A 25,409-nucleotide genomic window follows, 5' to 3' on the forward strand; every position below is an offset into this window, starting at 1 on the left:
TTTTTGTAGGTCGGCCATCTTCTAATCCTATATCAAATTTTTGTGAATGAATATGGATTAATTCCACTGATTTTAGCGATTTTTGCCCTCTCGTCGGGGATGTTAGCCCCCACCCCCCCCCCTGGTCGGGGACAGCCTGGCGCCGCCACTGCCTATATGGCCGTCACCTGGTGGAACTTCCCATAATAGTAATGGATTCATTGACTAAATATGTTGGTTATGTGACTAAGACCAAGTTTTTTAGGTTATATATAAGCTGGATATTGCAAAAACATGACAGACACATAATTTGACCTTTGACCTTGACCTGACCTTGACCTGGGCCTCTAAAATCGGGCAGCCCCCTCTCAAAAGTTTTGTATGGTCCTAAAGTAGACTGTGCCAAATTTGGTCCTTTGGGCCAGTGTGTCACGATATCACTTAAATTTGGACTTTAGCCACCCCACTAATAAGTTCTAGCATCTCCACGAGCCTCGAATTTGTATTCAAAAAGCCCTTCCTCCTCTGCCCATTGCTTCGAAAAACGTGGACTAATGCACACCCCCTGTATCCTTCCTCTCTATTTGAATGGAACAGTCCAGATTCCAGCTCAACTCACCATTGGATGAAATGCCCCTCTGACGTACATATGTCCCTCCCCTTTTACCTCACCACTTCCGCCTTCACTCAAGTGAATGAGATTGCTTGACAATGGATGAGTTGAGAAGAGAATGACGTGTTATCACATTTTTCTGCTTGGTCCTGCTGACTCCCTTTAAAACTGCGACGCTATTTGCCTTGTTTTCTACATTCGAATGAATTCTCAGCAGGTGGGTTTATCCTGATGTTGTGCTGTCATGGGTCAGAGGTCATCTCTGTCATACATTCGGAAATGACTTTGACCCTTTGCCTCGGTGTTTGGTTTATGGTAAATTAACTAACACGGGTTCCTGTTCCAACCCTGTTGGCAATTTGAAGGAATTAAATTTACTTTTTTCCCCCCTATTTTTCTTGTGGGTTCCCAAATCACTTCCCTAAACCTAACGATGAAATTAAGGGGTCACGAGGTCAAAGGTCAGAGATTCTGTTCGGTAAAAATTCTGTGACAGCAAACTTGTGAACCAGTGATGGGATTTTGACCAAACTTATTACAAGTATATAATATGATGCAAAGATTATTATATTTCAGCGTCAAAGGTAATGTCAGGTAAAAAATGTGATAACATGAGAACAGCTGAACGGATGTAAATAAAATTTGGTAGAAGTGTGTATAATGATGTGATAATGTGGGCGGAGCATATCGAGCGACGTTGTGACGTAGAAGAGTGTCGTTCTAAGTTTAAGTGGTACTGTCTGGGTACAGACTGACTCTTCCATGTAACGTGCCTGGGGTCTTGATAATGTGAATTTGCCATGTAACGTGCCTGGGGTCTTGATAATATGAATTTGCCATGTAACGTGCCTGGGGTCTTGATAATGTGAATTTGCCATGTCACGTGCCTGGGGTCTTGATAATGTGAATTTGCCATGTAACGTGCCTGGGGTCTTGATAATGTGAATTTGACATGTGACGTGCCTGGGGTCTTGATAATGTGAATTTGACATGTGACGTGCCTGGGGTCTTGATAATGTGAATTTGACATGTGACGTGCCTGGGGTCTTGATAATGTGAATTTGACATGTGACGTGCCTGGGGTCTTGATAATGTGAATTTGACATGTGACGTGCCTGGGGTCTTGATAATGTGAATTTGCCATGTCACGTGCCTGGGGTCTTGATAATGTGAATTTGCCATGTAACGTGCCTGGGGTCTTGATAATGTGAATTTGACATGTGACGTGCCTGGGGTCTTGATAATGTGAATTTGACATGTGACGTGCCTGGGGTCTTGATAATGTGAATTTGCCATGTAACGTGCCTGGGGTCTTGATAATGTGAATTTGCCATGTAACGTGCCTGGGGTCTTGATAATGTGAATTTGACATGTGACGTGCCTGGGGTCTTGATAATGTGAATTTGACATGTGACGTGCCTGGGGTCTTGATAATGTGAATTTGACATGTGATGTGCCTGGGGTCTTGATAATGTGAATTTGCCATGTAACGTGCCTGGGGTCTTGATAATGTGAATTTGCCATGTAACGTGCCTGGGGTCTTGATAATGTGAATTTGACATGTGATGTGCCTGGGGTCTTGATAATGTGAATTTGCCATGTAACGTGCCTGGGGTCTTGATAATGTGAATTTGCCATGTAACATGCCTGGGGTCTTGATAATGTGAATTTGACATGTGACGTGCCTGGGGTCTTGATAATGTGAATTTGACATGTGATGTGCCTGGGGTCTTGATAATGTGAATTTGACATGTGATGTGCCTGGGGTCTTGATAATGTGAATTTGCCATGTAACGTGCCTGGGGTCTTGATAATGTGAATTTGACATGTGATGTGCCTGGGGTCTTGATAATGTGAATTTGCCATGTAACGTGCCTGGGGTCTTGATAATGTGAATTTGCCATGTAACGTGCCTGGGGTCTTGATAATGTGAATTTGCCATGTAACGTGCCTGGGGTCTTGATAATGTGAATTTGCCATGTAACGTGCCTGGGGTCTTGATAATGTGAATTTGACATGTGATGTGCCTGGGGTCTTGATAATGTGAGTTTGACATGTGATGTGCCTGGGGTCTTGATAATGTGAATTTGACATGTGATGTGCCTGGGGTCTTGATAATGTGTTGATAACTGAGGGATCTCGACTGATGGAGTTGATATGTGCTTTGTTACAGGTGTTCGGACACCTCACCACCATCTAAGAATGAAGTCTGTGTTAGGTCTATCTACATGATTGCGAGGTGGTCATGATGGGAGATAATCGGACTTGGCTGATCATTACAGGTGACGACTATGGCTACTGTGTGCATCGCGACCAGGGTTTGCTGCAAGCATTCCAGGCTGGCCGCCTTAGCACAGCATCACTACTGGTGACCAGTCCCAGGGCTCCAGATGCTGTTTGCAAAGCTCGCCGGTGAGTAGCAGAAAGTTTATGTGCAGCTTCTTCCTCTTCCCCTTACTTTTCAACAGCTGGATTGGGTGGGAAATGGTGACGATCTTGCTCATATGTAGGTCTTTTTCACTTTTGGACAATTCTCGTATATTTACCTCACCACTGAAGGTTGTGTTTTCAGCCCTGTCTGTTTGTCTGTTTAGTTTGTGAGCAGGATATCTCAAAAAGTTAAGAAGAAATTTGGTGGACAGGTTGGGTGTGTGACAAGGATGAATAGATTCGATTTTGGTGAAGATCCAGATCTGGATGTGAATCTTTGTATTTTTAAAGTGATTTTTCACTATTCCAAGTTAGGGCCAAAAACTATATGTAGCACGATATCTCAAAAAGTTGTGTGGGCGGGACCAAAATGATACTGCTCTCGCACCTTCTTGCCATGAGGTGATCATAACTACCAAGTTTGGTAAATTTCTGCACAACCGTTTAGGTTTAGGAGATAGTGTGACAGACAGACAGGGCCGAGTATAATATCCGCCCCCCCCACCCCCCCCGTTTTTTTTGTTTTTTTTTACAAAAAGCGTGGGGAAATGAAAATTACACCGAATATGCATACATAAGTGGCAAATAGGAAGTTGTATCCACATAGTCTCCATCAACTGCAATGTACTTTAATGAGCACATCAATTTGCCTCTCGTTTCCTGGTGTCACTGTGGATGCAGGCCGACAACTTTGGGGCTTGTCATCGATATCGGTTTCCCTGCTCTTGAAATGCTCGCCCAACGTACAACGTCACTGTACATATTCCTGAAACTTTTCTCCGCTTTGTGTGTGCATCTCGCGGGGCAGACCTTTTGAAAGTGTGGTTTGATGTTGTCACGTGACCGATCATAGTGCAGCTCCATTTAAAATGGGCGGGAGATACAAACCTTTCATTGTGATACTCACGTAGATTTCCTACGACGCTTTGGTTACGAACTGAAAAATAGTCAGGGCCCTTAGGGATATTTTGGGGCCGTTTGGTTCAAATTCTTCCAAAAGCACCAAATTTGGCCCAGATGTTGCCCATGCCATACTCTTTCGATTTTTGACGGGCGCCCCCCCCCCCCCCCCCCCGCGGTCCCCATATTGGCGAAATACTAAATGGCCGCCACCCTGATCAGAGGAAAATCAGTTAAATAACCAAAAGGGTTGGAATCATGTATGATACCACTTTTCAGGGGTTTTCGAGGTCGAGGAATCCAATTATGATGTTATTTTGATGATTCGAGGTCAAGGTCAACCCTCAAGGCCATCTTAAAGGTCATTTTTGAGTCAAACACGTCGGTTTTTGAGTTTTTTGTCAAGATTTACGTGAGGTTCACCATTTTATGTTTCTGGGTTGGGTAATCGAACTCTGACCTTATTTTTGACAATTACAGGAAATATTTACATGTCTATTTCCTAATTTTCAGGCATATGCAGTTCATCAGTCTAATTACAAAGGTACGGATTTTGATGTTTTATGAACTGTATGCCATATCCTTGTGTTTAATTTTTGTGCGATCATGATCCGGGTTCATGTATACATGATTGTATACATGTCATAAATATGACGTCATAGGTCAGGTAACATGGCGGGATGGAGCGGTATGGTCCCCGGATCATACCGCCCTTGGCGCCCGTCAAAAATCGAAAGAGTATGGCATGGGCAACATCTGTGCCAAATTTGATGCTTTTGGAAGAATTTGAACCAAAATATCCCTAAGGGCCCTGACTAAAAGAAGAGGCATTACTTTTGTACCGACCCTCGTATGTGTGTTTCATCTTTCGGCTGGGTCCGTTCATGATTGCGCCTAACTTTGTTTGTCTAAACAGTTTATCCGCGCACTCCGCTGATGTGTACAAAGTTTGCCCTTCCACTAGCTTCGACTTTCATTCCACTTTGCCCTTCATTCATTCCTCAACACCTTACACTTCTCCACTCGCTTTGTTTCCCCACTCACACTTTCACAGGGACCATAACGCCTGTTTGGTAATAGTTAGCCAGTTAAGAGGAAGCATCGTTCATTTTTTCAGGAAAGCACCAAATTTGGCACAGATGTAGTATGGACCTATACAATTGTTTTCCTGAGGGGCGCCCAAAAATTCAGAACCCCTGGTGGCCGCCATATTTAATTTCAACATGACCGCCCTCTGTGACCTATTTCCCTCAATAACTTCTATACTATGAGCGATAACACCACAGTTCCAGTGTCTTACCCAATGTTTTCATGGTCTCTGAATCCAATGGGATCAATTGCATAAAGATTGGCATCCATCATCTTTAATTTCAAGATCGCCGCCATGGTGTTTCCATTTTCCTTGAATCTCTCATAGTATTTTAGGTAAAATTTCAATTCCAAGTGATACACATTGTTTTATTGGTCTGCCAGGGGACTCAGCAAAAAACTTCTGTGAATATGGCCAGAACATTTTCATCCCATACTTTGAAGGTCAACTGCGAGACACCAGCCGTGTAGACATTGTATGGGACACCTATCATCCAGACAGCCTAAAATCTGCCACACGTCAAGAGATGGGGTCCGGATCGTGCCATCGCATTCTACTTGCAACGAAGATACCAGGGAACTGGAAAAGTTTCTTGCGGAATGATGAAAACAAGGAGGAGTTGTTCAGATTCTTATCGCATATGGTGGTGGATGGTTTGAAAGGAAAGGAGATCTATGCAACTATTGGTGACGGCGTGCTAACATCGCAACCAGATGCCGACATCAAGAACCTGAGCCCATGTACACAAGAAGAAGCGGATACAAGAGTCCTTTTACATGTCCTGGATGCCGTGAAAAAGGGGAGAAAACGGGTATTGATTCGAACTGTAGATTCTGATATTGTGGTCTTGGCAATAGCACACTACTTTACCTACCAGTCACACGGTGTGGAGGAACTATGGATTGCCATTGGCACTGGTAAAAGCTACCGCTACCTTGCCATCCATAAAATTGCCACCGGCCTTGGCCGCAGGAAGTCCGAGTCTTTGCCATTATTTCATGCCTTCACTGGCTGCGACACAGTGTCATTTTTTGCCCAAATTGGGAAAAAGACAGCCTGGAAGGCTTGGGAGGCATACCCCAGCATCACGCAGACCTTTCCTGCTCTCGCTTATAGGCCATCTGTGGACGCTATTACTATGGAACGACAGAGCATAGAAAGATATGTTGCCATCTTCTATGACCGGACAACCGAGATAAAGACAGTGAATGACATGCGCCGACACTTGTTCACGAAGAGGGCAAGAACAATTGATCACATTCCCCCAACAGCAGACACCTTCGAACAACACCTAAAACGTGCATGTTTTCAGGCTGGACACGTATGGAGTCAGGCACTTGTGCCCTACCCAGAACTTCCATCACCAGCTGATTGGGGCTGGATGAAGACAGGGACTTCTTGGACACCAATTTGGACCACAATACCACTGATACAGGAGGCATGTTCAGAGCTTACAAGCTGCCATTGTAAGTCGGCCTGTAAAGGCAACTATAAATGCTCCAGGGCAAATCTGCCCTGCACATCACTGTGTGACTGGGATGGACAGTACTTGTAGTACTACGCGTCTGTGCGAGAGCCTCCACCTTTCAAGTGCCCACAATATTTTAAGTTAAAACTGCAACTGTGTGTAACTTTGATTAATTAATACCATTCCATTGTTATCAGAGACCAATAAAACAATGTGTATCACTTGGAATTGAAATTTTACCTAAAATACTATGAGAGATTCAAGGAAAATGGAAACACCATGGCGGCCATCTTGAAATTAAAGATGATGGATGCCAATCTTTATGCAATTGATCCCATTGGATTCAGAGACCATGAAAACATGGGGTAAGACACTGGAACTGTGGTGTTATCGCTCATAGTATAGAAGTTATTGAGGGAAATAGGTCACAGAGGGCGGTCATGTTGAAATTCAATATGGCGGCCACCAGGGGTTCTGAATTTTTGGGCGCCCCTCAGGAAAACAATTGTATAGGTCCATACTACATCTGTGCCAAATTTGGTGCTTTCCTGAAAAAATGAACGATACGCCCTATTTTGCGGTCTTAACTGCCTAAGTATAAGACACGGCAAATTAAGTATCTACCACGTAGTCGAGAGCACGCTCCCCCCATCTGCTTCATTCATCTCACAGATGCTGTAAACCGACTTTGGGCATGAAGACCAGTCAGCTGTCAGTGTTGTCGACGGTGTTCGTGGTCTTTCTATAGACACGACGGATACAACACTTACCTTTGGTCAGATCCTCGTGCCCAGTGTCAGTTTACGATACTTGTAAGATGATTGAAGTCGATGCAGAACTGTGACTGAGGTTGCACAATGGATGTTAATTGGCTGAGTGAACCAAAGTGGGGAGGGGGGGGGGGGGTTCTCAGTTTATCATGTATATAACAATTTGCTGAAGATATAAAGTGTTTTTATGTGTATACAGTCGGATCCCACTATTCACGGTTCTGCTATTTGCGGGTTCCGCGTATTCGGGGTTGATTAAATGCGACCTGTTTCTCTATTCGTGGAAAAGTGTGCTGCGAATTCGCGTTTTTTTTTCTTTCTATTTTCGGCCGTGTTCCACAAATTCGTGTTTTTTCAGGGCGCAAACCGCGAGCTTGACACATTTATAAAACCCATCTTTCACCAGCCATGCATAAAGCAGCTGGACATACGCAAAGAAACATCTTCTACGAGCCACGAGCATGACCTGCTCCTAGGTTCGCAGCCGTGTGTTTCGCACTTTCATTACTTTTGCGGGACATCCCGCCAATTCACGCTGTGAATAGCTTCACGTGATATTCCGCCGTTCACAGGTAAACAATGTTTCGTGGATATACGTGGGATATATTATAATCCAACAAGTCAGTTCGTCAAATTTCTGCCCTGCTAGAGCTGCCCCGGTCAACTGTAAGTGCTGTTATTGTGAAGTGGAAACATCTCGGAGCAACAACAACTCAGCCACGAAGTGGTAGGCCACGCAAGCTCACAGAATGGGATCGCCGAGTGCTGAAGCGCGTAAAAATTGTCTGTCCTCGGTTGTACCACTCACTACCGAGTTCCAAACCGCCTCTGGAAGCAACGTCAGCACAACAACTGGTCGTCGGGAGCTTCATGAAATGGGTTTCCATGGCTGATCAACCGCCCTCAAGCCTAAGATCATCATGCGCGATGCCAAGCGTCGGCTGGAGTGGTGTGAAGCGCGCCGCCATTGGACTCAGCAGTGGAAACGCGTTTCTCTGGAGTGATGGTCACGCTTCACCATCTGGCAGTCCGACGGACAAATCTGGGTTTAGGGAATGCCAGGAGAATGCTACCTGCCCGAATGCATAGTGCCAACTGTAAAGTTTGGTGGAGGAGGAATAATGGTCTGGGGCTGTTTCTCATGGTTCGGGCTAGGCTCCTTAGTTCCAGTGAAGGGAAATCTTAACGCTACAGCATACAATGACATTCTAGATGATTGTGTGCTTCCAACTTTGTGGCAACAGTTTGGGGAAGGCCCTTTCCTGTTTCAGTATGACAATGCCCCCGTGCACAAAGCGAAGTCCATACAGAAATGGTTTGTCGAGATTGGTGTGGAAGAACTTGACTGGCCTGCACAGAGCCCTGACCTCAACCCCATCGAACACCTTTGGGATGAATTGGAATGCCGACTGTGAGCCAGGCCTAATCACCCAACATCAGTGCCCGACCTCACTAATGCTCTTGTGGCTGAATGAAAGCAAATCCCCACAGCAATGTTCCAACATCTCGTGGAAAGCCTTCCCAGAAGAGTGGAGGCTGTTATAGCAGCAAAGGGGGGTGGGGGGGAGGACCAACTCCATATTAATGCCCATGATTTTGGAAGGAGATGTTTGACGAGCGCTTACGGGTGTGATGTTCGGGTGTCCACATACTTTTGGCCATGGAGTGTACATCTCCAGATACTTTACCTCCATCACTCTCTTATTTCCTCCATTACTCTTTCTCTGTAGGATAGGATTGCCACTTGGTCTTCATGTAAACATCACAGAAGGTAAGCCGGTGGCTGACCTTGACCAACTCGAGCATGACAGCAGAGTTCCGTCCCTACTTGGTCCTGATGGAACCTTCTGTGGGAAACATGGTTTCCGACAAAGGCTTGAGGAAGGTGGCATGGACCTTGATGAGGTAAGATTTAAAATTTGATTTGTCCCTCGTCTTTGGGGTATGTGTTGTTCACCCTTTTATTTTTATTTTTTATTTTTTTTGTTTCAAGATCGAGGCTCGTGTAAGAGCTAACATTAATCACAAAAAAACAAACGGACACACAAAAGATATAATAAAGGGAGCGGCAGATAAGATGGGGAGAGAGGGGGAAGCACACAAGTACAACATTTGAGAGCAGGGACATCGGGAGATCTGTGGGAGGGAGAGGACTTGGGGTGGGGGGGGGGGAGGGGGTGTGGGGGGGGGGATCGGGCGTGGGAAGGGGGGGAGGGGTGGGAGAGGTAAAAACCACATGGACACAGCTAGGACTTCCAGGAAAGAAGTCGGTATTTTAAAAAAGTGGATCTGTGGTGAATTAATGGGGGTAGAAAAGATCAAGGTTTTGGAAGTGGGAAGATAAGAGATGGTGGTGAACAACTGTTTTAAAGACCTGGAGGGCGGAGTGGGATTGAAGAGAGTGTGGGAGTTTGTTCCAGATGTGGGAAAAAGAGGAATGATAGAGTGAAGGTGAGCAGAGAGTCTTGATTTTGGCAGTTTAACCATAAGGGGATTGCTGACAGATCTTGTGTGTGCTGCAGGAATATTTGGGGGACAGAGCACAGACAGGGCTGGGGGGGGGGGGGGGGCGAGGCCAGAGAGGAGTCTGTAGAAGACAGAAAGACCACCAACCTGCCTGCAGTGAGCGAGTGAAAGGCCCTCAGAGTTAGCTTCATCGTGGGAGATTCCAATGATTTTGAAAGCTTTGGTTTCAACAGCGTGAAGCCGAGCTAGGTGTGAGGCAGGTGCACCAGCCCAGTATTTCAACCGTGCTGCACAATAATGCCACACATGTACATATGCAAACCATGCATGCTCACTCGGAAAAATGACACGACCAGTTTGCCAACATGCCTCAACCACGTCCCCGGGAAGTAAAAGAAAATTGTTTTTAACCCAGATGAGCTCATGCCTATTAATTAAACACAAGATCATGCCAAGTACAAACCCAGCTTGAGCAGAATATTGATCATGGCGTGCTTAAGGTTTAAATCGTTTGATTCCTTGCACTGTTATCAACCGGAATACGGTTGCAAAAGGAACAAGAGGGACAATTGCTTTGCAATACTGAACATGTCCCCTACCAAGTTTCAGTTGAATATGTTAAAGGGTATGGGGAAAAAGTGCAGAAAACCATATTTGAGATAGATAGACGGACATACAGATAGACAGAAACACGGACGGAGAGCAAAGCTATAGTCCCTCTGGTGAAATAGGTAGGGGACTAATTAGAAACAAGTCATGTGCTCGTGATACTGAGGCTTAAGGTAGACCGTTGGTTAAGGATTAAATATTGTTTTCGGGCTTAGGTCAAGCTAACTATTTCCTGGTTGTTACAAAATTGAGGGATACAAGTTGTCGGTTGACTGTTTTTCTTCTTTAGTTTGAATAATGGATGATGCCAACCTCCCTAACTTGATATCAAATGAAAATAAACAATAATAAAATACATACAGTACCGTATTATAATACTTGATGCATACCTGCGTACCCTCATTCTCCATGGCCCCAGGTAGAGAAAGAGATCAGAGCTCAAATTTTGCGTTTTGTGCTCTTGGTCGGGAGTCATCCAAAGCATGCTGATGGTCACCAACACTTCCACGTACTTCCAGGTATTCCCGTCTTTAATTGGGAAGCATTTCCAGCTCAGCGAGATGTGTAGGGATGTAATAATCTTTGGATATCTAAGCCAAGCGTGAATCTTTGCAAAATGTCAGCATTGCGTTAAGTTGTATACCGCTGGTAACGTGGTCACCACTTTTTGCCGTTATGACGGAACAGACCGATACGCATGTTGCAGAGAGACGCGGATGATGGTGAGAGACTGGGCAAAAAGTTTTTATTCCTATCCAAGACTGAAGTTCATGGAAGAATGAGGTGACAGAGGGCATTAACTGACAATGTGTGGGGCATCATGGCCATTCTTGGATGCAATAAGCAAGAGAATGAATGCTCTTTCAAGGGAAATAAGAAGAATAAGGGAATAAGGAATTTCAAGAAGGGAATTTCAAGGGAATAAGCTCTTTCACGAGCCTCGATCCTGTATTAAAAAATAAAAAATGTGGGGAAAAAACAGGAAAAGAGGAGGCTAAGAAACTGCAAATAAAAGTGTTGGGTTAGGAAAGGTTAATGGAGGTAACAAAGATTTTGGGTGAGGATGGGGCCGACTTAAGGTGGCGGTGCACCCGCCTGCTTTGATCCTGCAGGGAAGGGTGAGATAGCACATTCTCAGGAAGGGAGAGATCTACATACGGGAGAAGCGATGAACACAAGAGTTGAGGTGTGCTGTCAACTTTGATTATGGAAATTTGTAATCAGGAAGTTTGATGGAAGTGGCAGAAATAATGACCTTTGCATTTGTTTTACCACAAGTATTTTATTTTTTATTGTATACAGAATCGAGGTTCGTGAAAGAGCTAACATTTATCACAAAAAAAAAAATCAAACAGACACACAAATTATATAAAAAGGGGAGCGGTAGACAAGATGGGGAGAGAAGGGGAAGCACATAAACACAACATTTGAGAGCAGGGACATCGGGAGATGTGTGGGAGGGAGAGGGCTTGGGGGGAGGAGGCGTGGGAAGGGAAGGGGGGGGATAGAAGTATAAAACACAAGGACACCAAGGACTTCCAGGAAAGAGGTTGGTATTTCAAAAAAGTGGATTTGGGGTGAAATTAGCAGGGGTAGAAAAGATCAAGGTTTTGGATGGGGGAAGATAAGAGATGGTGGTGAACAGCTGTTTTAAAGACCTGGAGGGAGGAGTGGGATTGAAGAGAGTGAGGGAGTTTGTTCCAGTGGTGGGAGAAAAGAGGAATGAAGGAGTGAAGGTGAGCAGAGAGTCTTGATTTTGGCAGTTTAACCAAAAGAGGGTTGCAGGCAGATCTTGTGCGACCTGTAGGAATATTTCGGGGACAGAGCCCAGAGAGAGCTGGGGGAGCAAGGCCGGAGAGGAGTCGGTAGAAGACGGAAAGACCACCAACCTGCCTGCGGTGAGTAAGTGAAAGGCCCTCGGAGATAGCTTCATCGCGGGAGATTCCAATGATTCTGAACGCTTTGGTTTCAACAGCGTGAAGTCGAGATCGGTGTGAGGCAGGAGCACCAGCCCAGAGGGGAGAGCAGTATTCCATTGAGCTGCGGATGAAAGCCTTGTATGTGGTGAGGAGCTCAGGTGTGCCAAGGAAGGACTTCGCACGATGGAGGATGCCCAGTCGGTGACTGACTTTGGAGGCCAGATTTGAAATGTGGTTTTCCCAGAAAAGATCATGGCAGATAGTGAGACCCAAAAGCTTGAGTGACAGAACTTCTTGGAGAGGATTATTCGGAAAGTGGGTGGGAGGGTTGTCCAGTCGGTCTTTTCGGAGAGACATCGTAAGTGTGTGAGATTTGTCAGGATTGAAAGACATGTTCCACTTGTTTGCCCAGTCTGTGATTTTGTCCAGGTCTGCAGAGAGTGAGGAGGCTGCAGACTGCCGATCTCAGGAATGAGGAATGGAGCGGCAGAGAGTGGAGTCATCAGCAAAGAGATAGAGAGGATTTTCAAGAGAGTCAGAGAGATCATTGATGAAGACCAGAAAAAGCACAGGGCCCAGAACACTGCCTTGGGGAACTCCAGCCTGAACGGGAAGAAGAGATGAGAGAAACCCATTTAGGGCCACACATTGACTACAGCTAGAGAGGAAGTCCGCCAGCCATGCGTGGAGATTTCCATGGATACCAAAGGAGGAGAGTTTGGTGAGCAGAGTGGGATGCCAGACTGTATCGAAGGCACGTGATATGTTAAGGGAGACAGCTCTAATTTCCTGTTTGGCATTGAGGACCTCCATGCATTGTTGAGACAGCAGAAGCAGCATGTCCAGAGTAGAGTGACCTGGTCTGAAACCAAATTGATGATCAGAGATCAAGCCATTGGAGAAGAGGAAAGATTTCATATCCAAAGCAATGATGGATTCCATGACTTTGCTGATAATTGGGAGAAGGCTGATTGGTCTGTAGTTGCTCGGATGTGTTTTTGCACCTTTTTTGTGTAAAGCGGTGATGTTGGCTGATTTCCAAGCAGATGGCAGATGACCTTGAGCAAAAGAGAGGGTGAAGAGAACAGAGAGAGGGAGTGAAAGAGCGGAAGAACAGGATTTTAGGACCCGTGGGCTGATGCCGTCAGGTCCAGTTGCAGAATCAGAGTCGAGGGTTGACAGAAACTTTTACACCTTGTCAGGAGGAAAGGACACAGAGTCCAGGAGCAGCTGGGTACGACTGGGTATGGTGGGTACAGAGAGGGATGGGTTGGGGACACAAGATTTAGAGGCAAACACAGAGTTGAGGAATTCAGCTTTTTCACGTGCGGAGTCAGCTGTGTAGCCGTTTGAGGTAAGGGAGGGGATGGAGGGGGAACAAACACCAGAAACAGATTTGACCAGACGCCACCAGGATTTGGAAGAGGGAGACAGATAAGAGAGTTTGGTCTTGAGAACGGAGAGATATTGTTTCCTGGCTCTCCTGAGTGTGGACACACACTTGTTTCGGGCTTTGTGAAAGGAAATGAGATTTCCTTCCGTTGGATTTGCTTTCCAGGAGACGAAGGCAAGTTGTTTCTGGGCAACAGCCTCACCACAAGATTCCGTGTACCATGGACGGGAGGAAGGGTATGACAACTGAAGACGAGATGGGATAAATCTGTGCATGAGAGAGCAATTTACTTTGGAAGAATTCCCAGGATGAGTTGATGTCAGAGGCGGTGGAGATGGGAGACCAGTCCAGATGATTGATGGCTGCTTGAAGACCGTGCCAGTTGGCCTGAGTGAAATGCCAGACTCGTCGACACTGAGGAGGCTCTCTGAGAATGGTCAGAGAGATGTCCACTTTAACAAGCACATGATCAGATGAGCCGATTGGAGCAGAAGAAGAGCAGCAGACATTTTCAGGAAGTTAGTCATAACCAAGTCCAGAAGAGAAGATGCTCCGTTGACTGAGATCCGGGTCGGGAAATTGACAGATTGTGTCAGTCCCAGTGAGTCGCAGAAGTCTTGCTGAGGAGCCATGGCTGGTGAGAGAGGTACCCACACCCAGCCAACTCGCATGGTGACAATTGAAATCACCACATAATCACCACATGTTCAAAAAGTATCAGACCTTTATTTTTCGTGCGTAAAAAAAAAGAAGCTAGGGAGGCGTTGATTGGTGCACGTATGTAGGCGATCCTAATGCGCACGCGTGAATTTTTTCCCACCTGCAGAAGCTGTCATTCGACGGCAGACCGCCAATGAGTGAGGACATGTAAGTGAGCGCCATCGGATTTTCGTTTTTGACAAAATGACGGAAAAACTTGAACAACGCTACTGCATCAAATTTTGTGTAAAGCTTGGCGATTCCCAAGTGGAAACGATCCGCAAGTTTCAACACCGTTCATTCCATTATGAAGGAGGATTTGGGCTTCAGGAGAATCTCAGCGAAGTTCGTACCAAAGCTGCTCACGATTGAGCAGAAGCAACTCCGTTTGGAGATCGCACAGGACATGCTGGAGACTGTGAACACCGATCCCAGCTTCCTCAACACAGTGATCACTGGCGATGAGTCCTGGGTTTATGGGTACGACCCAGAAACCAAGTTGCAGTCATCGCAATGGAAGCATCCAACATCCCCGAGGCCAAAAAAAGCAAGGCAGGTCCACAGCAATGTCAAAGTCATGCTGACCGTCTTCTTCGACTCCAGAGAAGACATCATGCGGAATGCGACGGACCAGCTGCGCGCCATCCCAAAAGAGGTGTTCCAGCGCTGCTTCCGACAGTGGCAGAACCGTTGGGAGAAGTGTGTGGTAGCCCAAGGGGACTACTTTGAACGAGATTATTATAAAAATTTTTTTATCTGGATGCGAGTATCTTTTATGAACAAAGGTCGGATACTTTTTGAACACACTACGTATGAGGAAGAGAGAGTTGGGATGAGTAGATAGAAGTTGGTCCATATTATCAGACAATGAGATGCAGATGGAGTCATCACTGTACGGAGGACGGTACAACACACATATGAACAAAAGGTGGGAGCGAAGGGGAAGCCATAGCCAGAGGTATTTCTGGGGGTGAGGTGGAGAGAGGGCAGTGCAGGGCGAGTGAGGAAGAGAGTTTTTGATAAAGATAGCAACCCCACCTCCAGGACGAGGCTCAGGTCTATCATACCGGAGGAGGGATTAACCCGGGAGAGATACTAAGGAATCAGAGACATCATGAAGGAGGAAAGTTTCTGTTAAGCAGATCACGTCTGGTTTGTCAGAAGCAACCTGTATGGAGAGATCAGTCAAGTTTGAGCGAAGGCCCCGGATGTTTGAGGCCCATACCGTTAATGAAGAGGAAGGGGGAGCATCGGATACAGAACAGTGGGGGGGGGGGGGGGGAGGGGTAGGGTAAGATGTGGAAGAGGAGGAAGAGGTAAGGAGAGCTGTTGAAGGTGTGTCAGAGATTTCAGAATAGCTCGGAGAAAGGGAAGGATGGGGCGGACAAAAGGTTTGATGGTGATTGGGTGAGGCACAGTGAGGTGTTATTTGAGGAGGGGGAAGAGCGAGGTAGAAGGTTGGGGGAGATGGAGGTGAGAGTTGGAAGGGGGAAGAAGCGGGGAGGCCTCTTTGAGGAGGAGGGGTGAGAGGGGGGAAATGGAGAAGAAATGAGGGTGGGGAGATTTGGGAGATTTGAAGGGGAGGGGGGAGTTTATGAGGGGAGGGGTTAGGGGGGCGTTTAGGAGGGAAGGGACAAGGGGGGGGGGGATTTGAAAGGGATGGGAGATGGGGGAGATGTGGAGGGGAGGGGTGAGGGGGGAGTCTAGGAGAGGAGGGGTGAGGGGGAGTCTAGGAGGGAAGGGACAAGGGGGGAGATTTGAATGGGATGGGTGATGGGGAGGATTTGGAGGGGAGGGGAAAGAGGGAAGATTTGAAAGGGATGGGTGATGGGGAAGATTTGGAGGGGAGGGGCAAGGGGGAAGATTTGAAAGAGATGGGTGATGGGGAAGATTTGGAGGGGAGGGGCAAGGGGGAAGATTTGGAGGGGAGGCGTGATGGGGAAGTTTTGGAGGGGAGGGGTGATGGGGAAGATTTGGAGGGGAGGGGTGAGTTTGGATTTTAGAAAATGTACGATTAATGGGAAACGAACATTTATTGCAAAATGTGTTTCTTGTGACCTTCGAGTCAAAAATACGTTTAAGGACACTGGAGGGGGGTGGGGGGGGGGAGTGGGGGGTGTGGAGTGCAGGTGAGTTTAGGGAATGTATGAAAAACTGTACGAGATGGAATTTTTTTTTGGAATGAATATATTTGGTGAGCAAATCGAAAGCAATCTTTTAAAGAAGAAGAAGAAAAAGTTGTTATAATATACGACAGAATACAGTACTTCAGGGGAAAGTTTAAACATTTTTAAATTTAACAGTGAAAACTATCTGGGGAAATGGGGGTGAAACACGTGGTCGAAGAACGAACGAACGAATAAGAACAACGAATAAACTAATAAGAACAACAAATAAGAACAGAGAAGGAAATGTTTTTTTGGTTGTTTTTTTTAAGTTGAGATTTTAAACAAGGAAGTATGGGGTGAAAAGACTGGGAAAACTGAGAGAACTAAAGTAATTGGAGCACAATCGACGGACCGCTGAGAGAAAAACAAAGCCTCAAGGTAGGACATGGTACAAGGCCTCAAAAGACGCGACATGAATTAACTGACGATTTTCTATACAGATATGAAAGATTAACACCGAGAATCTACCGAGGGACACACTATAGGTACACACACCGAAAGATAAATACAATTTCGACAAAAACACAATTGTGAACAATTACTTAACTTCGAAAGCGTGAGAGCGTGGACAGCTTCGAAAAAACGTGACCTCGCCGACAAAGATCTCGCGAGATGAAGTATAACTAGTTACTGGTGTGTTCACCGCCAGACTAGGTGGCACAATGGTTAGAGCACCCATTCTGACTCGGGGAGGTCGGTAGTTTGATTCTGACCCAGGTCGAGTCGCACCGAATCCTTTCGGCACGGTACAGTATGTGCTACTTCCCTGCTTGGCTCTCAGCATTTGGAGGATAGAGCTCGGATAAACCCCATTGGTCGGCATTCATGAGAGGTGAAAATTTGTTTTTAATTGTCCCACTGAGTGTGGAGAGATAAAACCGAACATCACAGAAATGGTGCTGTGGGTAATCAAAATGCTTTGGGAAGTTCTGTTGCTTTCTCAAAAAAGCTCATTGCCTGTGTTTTTTTTTTTTAAGGCAAATTTGGTGTCTCATGTATTTGTCTGCATGTGTGTGCATATTGTTGCAGCTCCTCCACTAGCCTCATTCCTTGTATATATATATTATATATATATATATATATATATATATATATATATATATATATATATATATATATATATATATTCTGCTTTTGCAAAGTGAAAAAGTAACATTCTTGCATGCATTCGAGTAACTGTACAATGCTTTGAAAATGAGCACTGACAAAACCATCATCACATTGTGCTTCTTCTTGATTGGCTGAGATGCTAAACTTTTGATTACTGTTATTGGTCTCCTACCCGGAGGGGACTATATCTTTGCCCTCCGTCTGTCCGTCCCACCTGTGGTTTTCTAGACTTTCTCCCCCCTTACCTTTTAACATATAAGATTGAAAGTTGGTACATGGCTTTATTTTGATAAGTTACAGAACAAGTTTGAGTCTTGGGGCGTTTCCCATTTTTTTAATGGAGTTATGGTCTTTTTGGACTTGGAAAATATCACATTATACATGGATCCGTGTTCAGCTGCTCTGACTCCACCCCACTGCTTTACATCCATTGGCTGGACAGGTGGCCTGACTCCACCCCACTGCTTTACACCCATTGACTGGACAGCTGGGTTGACTCCACCCCACTGCTTTCCACACATTGGCTGAACAGGTGGCCTGACTCCACCCCACTGCCATACACACATTGGCTGAACAGGTGGCCTGACTGCACCCCACTGCTTTATACCCATTGGCTGGACAGCCGGCCTGACTTCACCCCACTGCTTTACACACATTGGCTGAACAGGTGGCCTGACACGTGTGTGTGCAATCACATGGTTACACTGCCTTACACACATTGGCTGAACAGGTGGCCTGACTCCATCCCACTGCATTACACACATTGGCTGAACAGGTGGCCTGACTCCATCCCACTGCCTTACACACATTGGCTGAACAGGTGGCCTGACTCCACCCCCACTGCCTTACACACATTGGCTGAACAGGTGGCCTGACTCCACCCCCACTGCCTTACACACATTGGCTGAACAGGTGGCCTGACTCCATCCCACTGCCTTACACACATTGGCTGAACAGGTGGCCTGACTCCATCCCACTGCTTTATACACATTGGCTGGGCAGCCGGCCTGACTCCACCCCAATTGATATCATGTGCCACCATTCAATGAAGCAGCACAGATCAGCTGGCCTTATGCCTGGGTGTTATGTTAGTCCATGGCCCAGTGCAATTAGAATGATCCCAGGTATATAACCACGATGTATTATATATGCACATAAGCTGTACGCATGTTTTTGCTTCATGTACATGGGGTTATTATTTTGTGTGCAGGATACAGTGCGCATTATTTTGTGTGCAGGATACAGTGCGCATTATTTTGTGTGCAGGATACAGTGTGCAGCAATGATCATAACAGTCATTACGTGATCCACCACCATGCCGTTTCATGATGCCAACTAATTCAATCTTAGCCGCTTGGACGGTATTGAATAATTTCATCTCAACCCAGTAATTTTAATCTGTAGCAAAATTCTGGCAAATTTGTGGCGTTGTTACAACCGTAGACTTGCATGACAACAGGCAATACCCACTTTAAGTGATGGTGAGCACGATGATCTATGGAATCTGTGCGAAGGGGCTGGCACTTGATGTCATGATGACTTTGAGGTATGCACATACACCCGCTTCTAAGCTGTCTATTCTGGGTACAAATCTTGGCCCAGCTATACTGTCATGGTGTCTCGCAAGGTAGGATGGTGGTGGTGCATCGTATTCAGCCTGTGGAGACACGTTCCCTGGAGACACGACTGTGTCGCTGATGCAATTCCCCCCATTACCAATCAGCTGGTTACCTTTACCTCGGAAGGATGACATGCTGAGACAATCCACCTGGTGTTAATTCAACGGCACGACAGGGGCTCAATCTCAAGACCTTAAGATCTCCAGCAAGCCACCTTGACAAGATTCAGATACGACAATTTTTTAAGTGATTCTTCATTGAGTGATAGGGCCAATAATAATGACCGCACTGTAGCCACAACCTGCAACAAAATCCTGTAACGGGCCGATTGGGAAACGCATATTTAATTCGCTATTAAAAGATGAACTCGACACCTCTCATCCATTTCAGCCATGGTTGTATCAGAACGAGCTGTTTCGTCACATGGCCATGGATTCTTTTAACCCAATATGGGGCCGTTCAAAAATTTCGCCGTAAATAATTACGCCGGCCGTGCTGACGGGCTTGATTAAACCTTACCAATCATTTTTATTCGACCCTGGTGTTGGGCTAGCGGCTAGGGTGCCAGCTTAGGATCCAAGGATCCTGGGTTCGAATCCCGGTCGATTGCTGAATTAACGCCAGGGGGGTTGACTCAGCCTGTCATCCTTCCAAGGTCGGCTAATTGAGTACCAGTTCACTGGTAATTCCCTGTTTGTCGTTAAAGGCGGCAAAAAGGGTTGGCGTCAGGAAGGGCATCCGGCCGTAAAACATTGCTTCAAAAAGGGGACCGAAAAACAAAAACAACCGCGGTTCCCGAAAAAGGCCAACCCCCGCTTTGCGGGGAAAAATGGCCTCTAAAGGTGGTTATTATTTTTATATATATTGATTCGATTTTTCCAGATCCTTCATTGTGAGTAACACTGGACCCAAACAAAGCCAATGGAAATCTGACGCAACACACTTGGGCAGCGTATAATCAGCGGAGCCCGACTGGCCTGATGTCTTCGGCCCACCTGAAAAAAACAAGATGGCGGCCATATTATTTTGGCTGGGTGTCATGGTGACTGGAGTCGAGGGAAATATATAGGTGGGGTCTGACTGCTGTCCGACCTATTGGTGTACATTAAAAAAATTGACCCGCAACAAGAACCACAACCACAGCACCAACAACCGCACAGAGCTCTTTTAGAACTGCGGCACATCACACGTAATAAGATTTTCCCGGGTTGTCAGAATTTTTTCACACGAGCCCCATGCAGGAATTTACTTCCTGTTTCTTAAATATATATATATATATATATGTATATATATATATATATATATATGTATATATATATATATATATATGAGCAGAGTTACCCGGCGTTGCCTGGAAAATAAATAGTCAGTCACGTGTGTGTAGTGGGCTTTTTATAGTCAAAGGAAGCCACGTCCCTAGTCTAAATGTGATGCACCCATGTTTTTAATCGTGAAAAGTTACCCCCATAGATCCTCGCTTCCCTCTCTAAGTCATTTCCTTAGGCTGTCCATGAGGCACAACCGAACACACAGACGTTCACAAATAGGGTTTATAGATATAGCATGATGTGTAAACGTTATCGATGGATTCGGATGAACCTCCGTGGACAGGTTGGTAGCAGTGGGATACAAAGTGTAAATTGTTGAGCCTGGCAGAGGTATGCACTGTACCGAGTGCTGTTGTAGTCTCACATGTAAACATTGCATGGCGTAACAGAGCCTTGCTTGCCTTTCAGGTGTCAATAGCGTGTTTGCATGTGTGCTGCATGACCATGGAATACTGCGTACACGACTTCCTGTTGAGGTGGATGTCAATAGCTGCTTATGGCTGGATGTTACACGGAAGAAGTTCTTCACGCAGGTCTCTGCCCAAGCCATTGTTTCTGCTCCAATTTTCAAAGAATATGGACTACGGTATTTGCACATTTTACTCTTGGTTCCATTATTTTATTTATTAGCCTGTACCCCGCTCAGCTGCAGATGGGATTTTGCAATCTTGTGTGTGTGTCCGTGTGTGTCCGGGCCATAATTTTTTTTACCCATTGAGCTTTGTCATCAAATCTTCAACAAAGTTTTATTATCAGAATATAGAGAAGACAAATATATAATTTGGTCAAAGGTCAGCATCATAAAATCGTCAATTTTCATCTGATTGACTTGAAATTTAGAGAATTTGCATATTGGGTCACTCACTGAATTGGTTCACCAATCACAAAAAGCTAGAAGCCGATTTTTTTTATTTTTTTTATTTAACAAAAGGTCAAAGTTGCATAAAATCATCAATTTTCATCTGATTGACCTGAAATTTTAAGAATTGGCATATTGGTTCACCAATCAAAAGCTAGAAGCTGAACATTTTTAGATCAAAAGTTCAAAGGTCAATGTTGCATGAAATCTTCACTTTTCATCCGATTGATTTTAAATTTGAGCAGGTTTTGCTTTTGAGGTCAAAAGGTCAAGATCGCCTAAAATCGTCAATGTTTTGCAATTTCTTTTAGCTGTTTTCATCATGTTTAGCATATGGAAGAAGAAGTCTGAATACAAATCAAACGTGGACGGGCTTTGCATTTTTAGATGCTTTCTCGTTTCACCTTTATTTTTCCATTGTTAGTCGTGTTTACACATTTTGTTTAAGTGTTTTGTTGTCTGAGTGTTTCCTCCGATTTCGAAGCCTATACTGATAGAAGAACCTCTGGCTTTAATATCGGCTTTAATATCTCGCTCACCATCTAACCACACCATACGTGCACACACTCCCATTGATAGATGGGCGGACGCCTTTGTTGGATTAAGCACCACGGGTGCTGGAATGGATGTTGACTTGCTGGGCCCCATTCTGCGCACTGCGTTGACAGCCGCTAAGGATGGAAACATACCCAGTAGCAAGTTGCATGGTAAATGGTAATATTGATAAAAATAGCAAACTGTACTTGGAGCAGTAAAATCATGGAATACAACAATAACATACTATGATTGTTTGCAGTCTGCAGCCTCCTCACTCTCTGCAGACCTCGACAAAATCACAGACTGGTCAAACAAGTGGAACACGTCTTTCAATCCTGACAAATCTCACACTCTCACGACGTCTCTCCGAAAAGACCGACTGGACAACCCTCCCATCTACTTTCTCAACAATCCTCTCCAAGAAGTTCTGTCACTCAAGCTTTTGGGTCTCACTATCTGCCATGACCTTTCCTGGGAAAACCACATTTCCAATCTGGCCTCAAAAGCCAGTCGCCGACTGGGCATCCTCCGTCGTGCGAAGTCCTTCCTTGGCACACCTGAGCTCCTCACCACATACAAGGCTTTCATCCGCAGCTCAATGGAATACTGCTCTCCCCTCTGGGCCGGTGCTCCTGCCTCACACCTAGCTCGGCTTCACGCTGTTGAAACCAAAGCTTTCAGAATCATTGGAATCTCCCGCGATGAAGCGAACTCCGAGGGCCTTTCACTTACTCACCGCAGGCAGGTTGGTGGTCTTTCTGTCTTCTACTGACCCCTCTCCGGCCTTGCTCCCCCAGCTCTCTCTGTGCTCTGTCCCCCAAATATTCCTACAGGTCGCACAAGATCTGCCTGCAACCCTCTTATGGTTAAACTACCAAAATCAAGACTCTCTGCTCACCTTCACTCCTTCATTCCTCTTTTCTCCCGCCTCGGGAACAAACTCCCCCCCTCCCTTCAATCCCACTCCTCCCTCCATGTCTTTAACCCTTTGAGTACGGATGACGTCCAGTGCCGCAACCCGTGAAAAAGTTTAGTGTACGGATGATGTTACTACACGTCATCGACTATACCTATAAATAGATCGTCAGTAAGTGGTTGCATTCCCGTAATGCCAAATTAATCCCGTACCGGGGGTATTTTTATCCCCCCAAAAAATCCCATACTCAAAGGGTTAAAACAGCTGTTCACCACCATCTCTCTTATCTTCCCCCATCCAAAACCTTGATCTTTTCTACCCCCGCTAATTCACCCCAGATCCACTTTTTTTGAAATTACAACTTCTTTCCTGGAAGTCCTTGCAGTGTCCATATGTTTTATACCTCTCCCACCTCCCCACAAGCCCTCTCCCTCCCACAGATCTCTCATGTCCCTGCTCTCAAATGTTCTGTTTGTGTCCTTCCACCTCTCCCCATCTTGTCTACCGCTCCCCTTATTATATGTTTTATGTGTTGGTTTGACTTTTTGTGTCATTAATGTTAGCTCTTTCACGAGCCTCGATCTTGTATCCAAAATTTTTTTTTTAAATCATCAGAGATTGAGATTGCAATGTTAGCTTAACAAATGGGCCTATACCAGGTCATATTCCATTTGTGCTGCTTTTATCTTAAAGTGAATCATTGTACAATAGTTGAACCAAAATGAAATCGTACCTTTGTCAGATAAAGGATGCTGTGGAAAAGAAACAACCACCCGCTGTGAGGAGATCTCAGCACCCATTGGTACCAAGACGAGGCACGATCGTTGTCGTCGAACGAGTGAAAGCAATCGGATGCAAGAAATGACTCCACGTGGGGTTGACACCCAATTGAGCATCATCAGGATGGAAGACTGTGAGACAAGTCGTGCTTTACGTCTGGAACTGATGGTCCACCCTGGTCTTGCTCGTTCACATACTGAAGGTGAACATTCGGTGAACCAGATAAAGTGTTCAGCCGAAAACATGGCTGGCGCTTTGTACGATGGTTTCTGCTGTTCTCCAGAACGTGAGTTTGAGCTTCATGTGCTCATGTCGTCGGACTTCCGGAACCTCTTGGAAAAGCTGGGTTTGAAGATTATGCATGTGGAATGTTGAAGATGGGAAAATAAGGAAATTTAAATAGAGACAGAAATGTTTAACGGTCGACCTATTTTTTTTTTTCCGTTTGTCTGCCCCTCCTTGGTCCACAAAGCCCGTTAGCTGTTTCTTTACTTCAAGGCTGAAGAACATGAACTCTGACGTTTGCATGCACCTACCATGGATTGCCTTGCTACATTCGCCTCACCATACGCCACTACAGAGGCACAGATAATGTTTACAGATCGGCTTGTTTAAACTGAGGATAATGACTATATGTGAGTTACTGTGTTGTCATGACTTACACCAATCATAATACAAAATTTCTTTTGTACAAATTTATTTGTAATATTGGTGATATTATTAATTTATTATTATTGCGTACCAAGTATTTTGGGTCTTAAGGATGTTTGGGGTCTTAGAAGTATTTAGGTGTCTTCAGGGTCTTGGGGTAGTCTTCAAAGGTCGAAGATGTCTCAGCAGTCTAAAGGATCGATGGGTAATTAATAGACTGGATGCAACAAACGTTCAAACTGTATGTAATTAATAGACATATAGTCACATGGCTTCACGGATGGACCGTGTTTTTTGGTTTTTGTATAATTATAGACTAGCATAGATCGGTTCACTGTGCTTGCCTCACCACATGTCGCTACAGAGGCACAGGCTTGTTTTAACTGAGGATAATGACTTTGCATGAGTTGATGTGTCGTCATCATTTACACTAATCAATATATACAAACATTTATTTTGTAAAATGTATTTGTAATATTGGTGATATTTGTTTTTTGTAATTTATTTGTAATATTGGTGATGTCGCCCTATAACTGTGAAGTCTCGGCGATATTCGCGCCCTGATGCACAATTCATCGCTGACGAGACCAAGCGGCAGATAGTGAGACCCAAAAGCTTGAGTGACGGAACTTCTTGGAGAGGATTGTTCAGAAAGTAGATGGGAGGGTTGTCCATATGGTCTTTTCGGAGAGACATGGTAAGAGTGTGAGATTTGTCAGGATTGAAAGACATGTTCCACTTGTTTGACCAGTGTGTGATTTTGTCCAGGTCTGCAGAGAGTGAGGAGGCTGTAGACTGCTGATCTGAGGGATGAGGAATGGAGCGGCAGAGAGTGGAGACATCAGCAAAGAGATAGCGAGGATTTTCAAGAGTGTCAGAGAGATCATTGATGAAGACCAGAAAAAGCACTGCAAAAGGCACAAAAGGAAAAAGCCATCCACTCCACCCCACCCACATCACTCCACACCCACCCACATCACTCCACACCCACCCACATCACCCCACCTCACAAAAAAAGCACAAAAAAAGGAAAAGACCAAAGCACAGGGCCCAGAACACTGCCTTGGGGAACTCCAGCCTGAACAGGAAGAGGAGATGAGAGAAA

At 45.3% G+C, this 25,409-nt stretch overlaps 1 protein-coding gene across 3 annotated transcripts; it reads left to right on the forward strand.

Annotated features, from left to right (window-relative positions):
* Window positions 1–649: 649 nt before the first annotated feature.
* Window positions 650–24,781, forward strand: YDJC (YdjC chitooligosaccharide deacetylase homolog). Of its 3 annotated transcripts, none has more exons than XM_068107201.2 (7): window positions 650–809; window positions 2,766–3,004; window positions 8,981–9,155; window positions 10,744–10,843; window positions 20,970–21,147; window positions 22,000–22,127; window positions 23,616–24,781. In XM_068107201.2, exons 2-7 carry the CDS (start codon window positions 2,838–2,840, stop codon window positions 24,026–24,028), a joined length of 1,161 nt encoding a protein of 386 aa, XP_067963302.2. In that variant the 5' UTR covers window positions 650–809; window positions 2,766–2,837; the 3' UTR covers window positions 24,029–24,781. The 3 variants fall into 3 exon arrangements, with proteins under 3 accessions (XP_067963302.2, XP_078627710.1, XP_067963303.2); XM_078771584.1 differs by having other exon boundaries at window positions 665–809; window positions 8,986–9,155; XM_068107202.2 differs by having other exon boundaries at window positions 676–809; window positions 2,875–3,004; window positions 8,986–9,155.
* Window positions 24,782–25,409: the final 628 nt, after the last annotated feature.

This window comes from Myxine glutinosa, chromosome 2 (genome assembly GCF_964187855.1).
Source record: "Myxine glutinosa chromosome 2, kmMyxGlut1.1, whole genome shotgun sequence".
NCBI lineage: Eukaryota > Metazoa > Chordata > Myxini > Myxiniformes > Myxinidae > Myxine > Myxine glutinosa.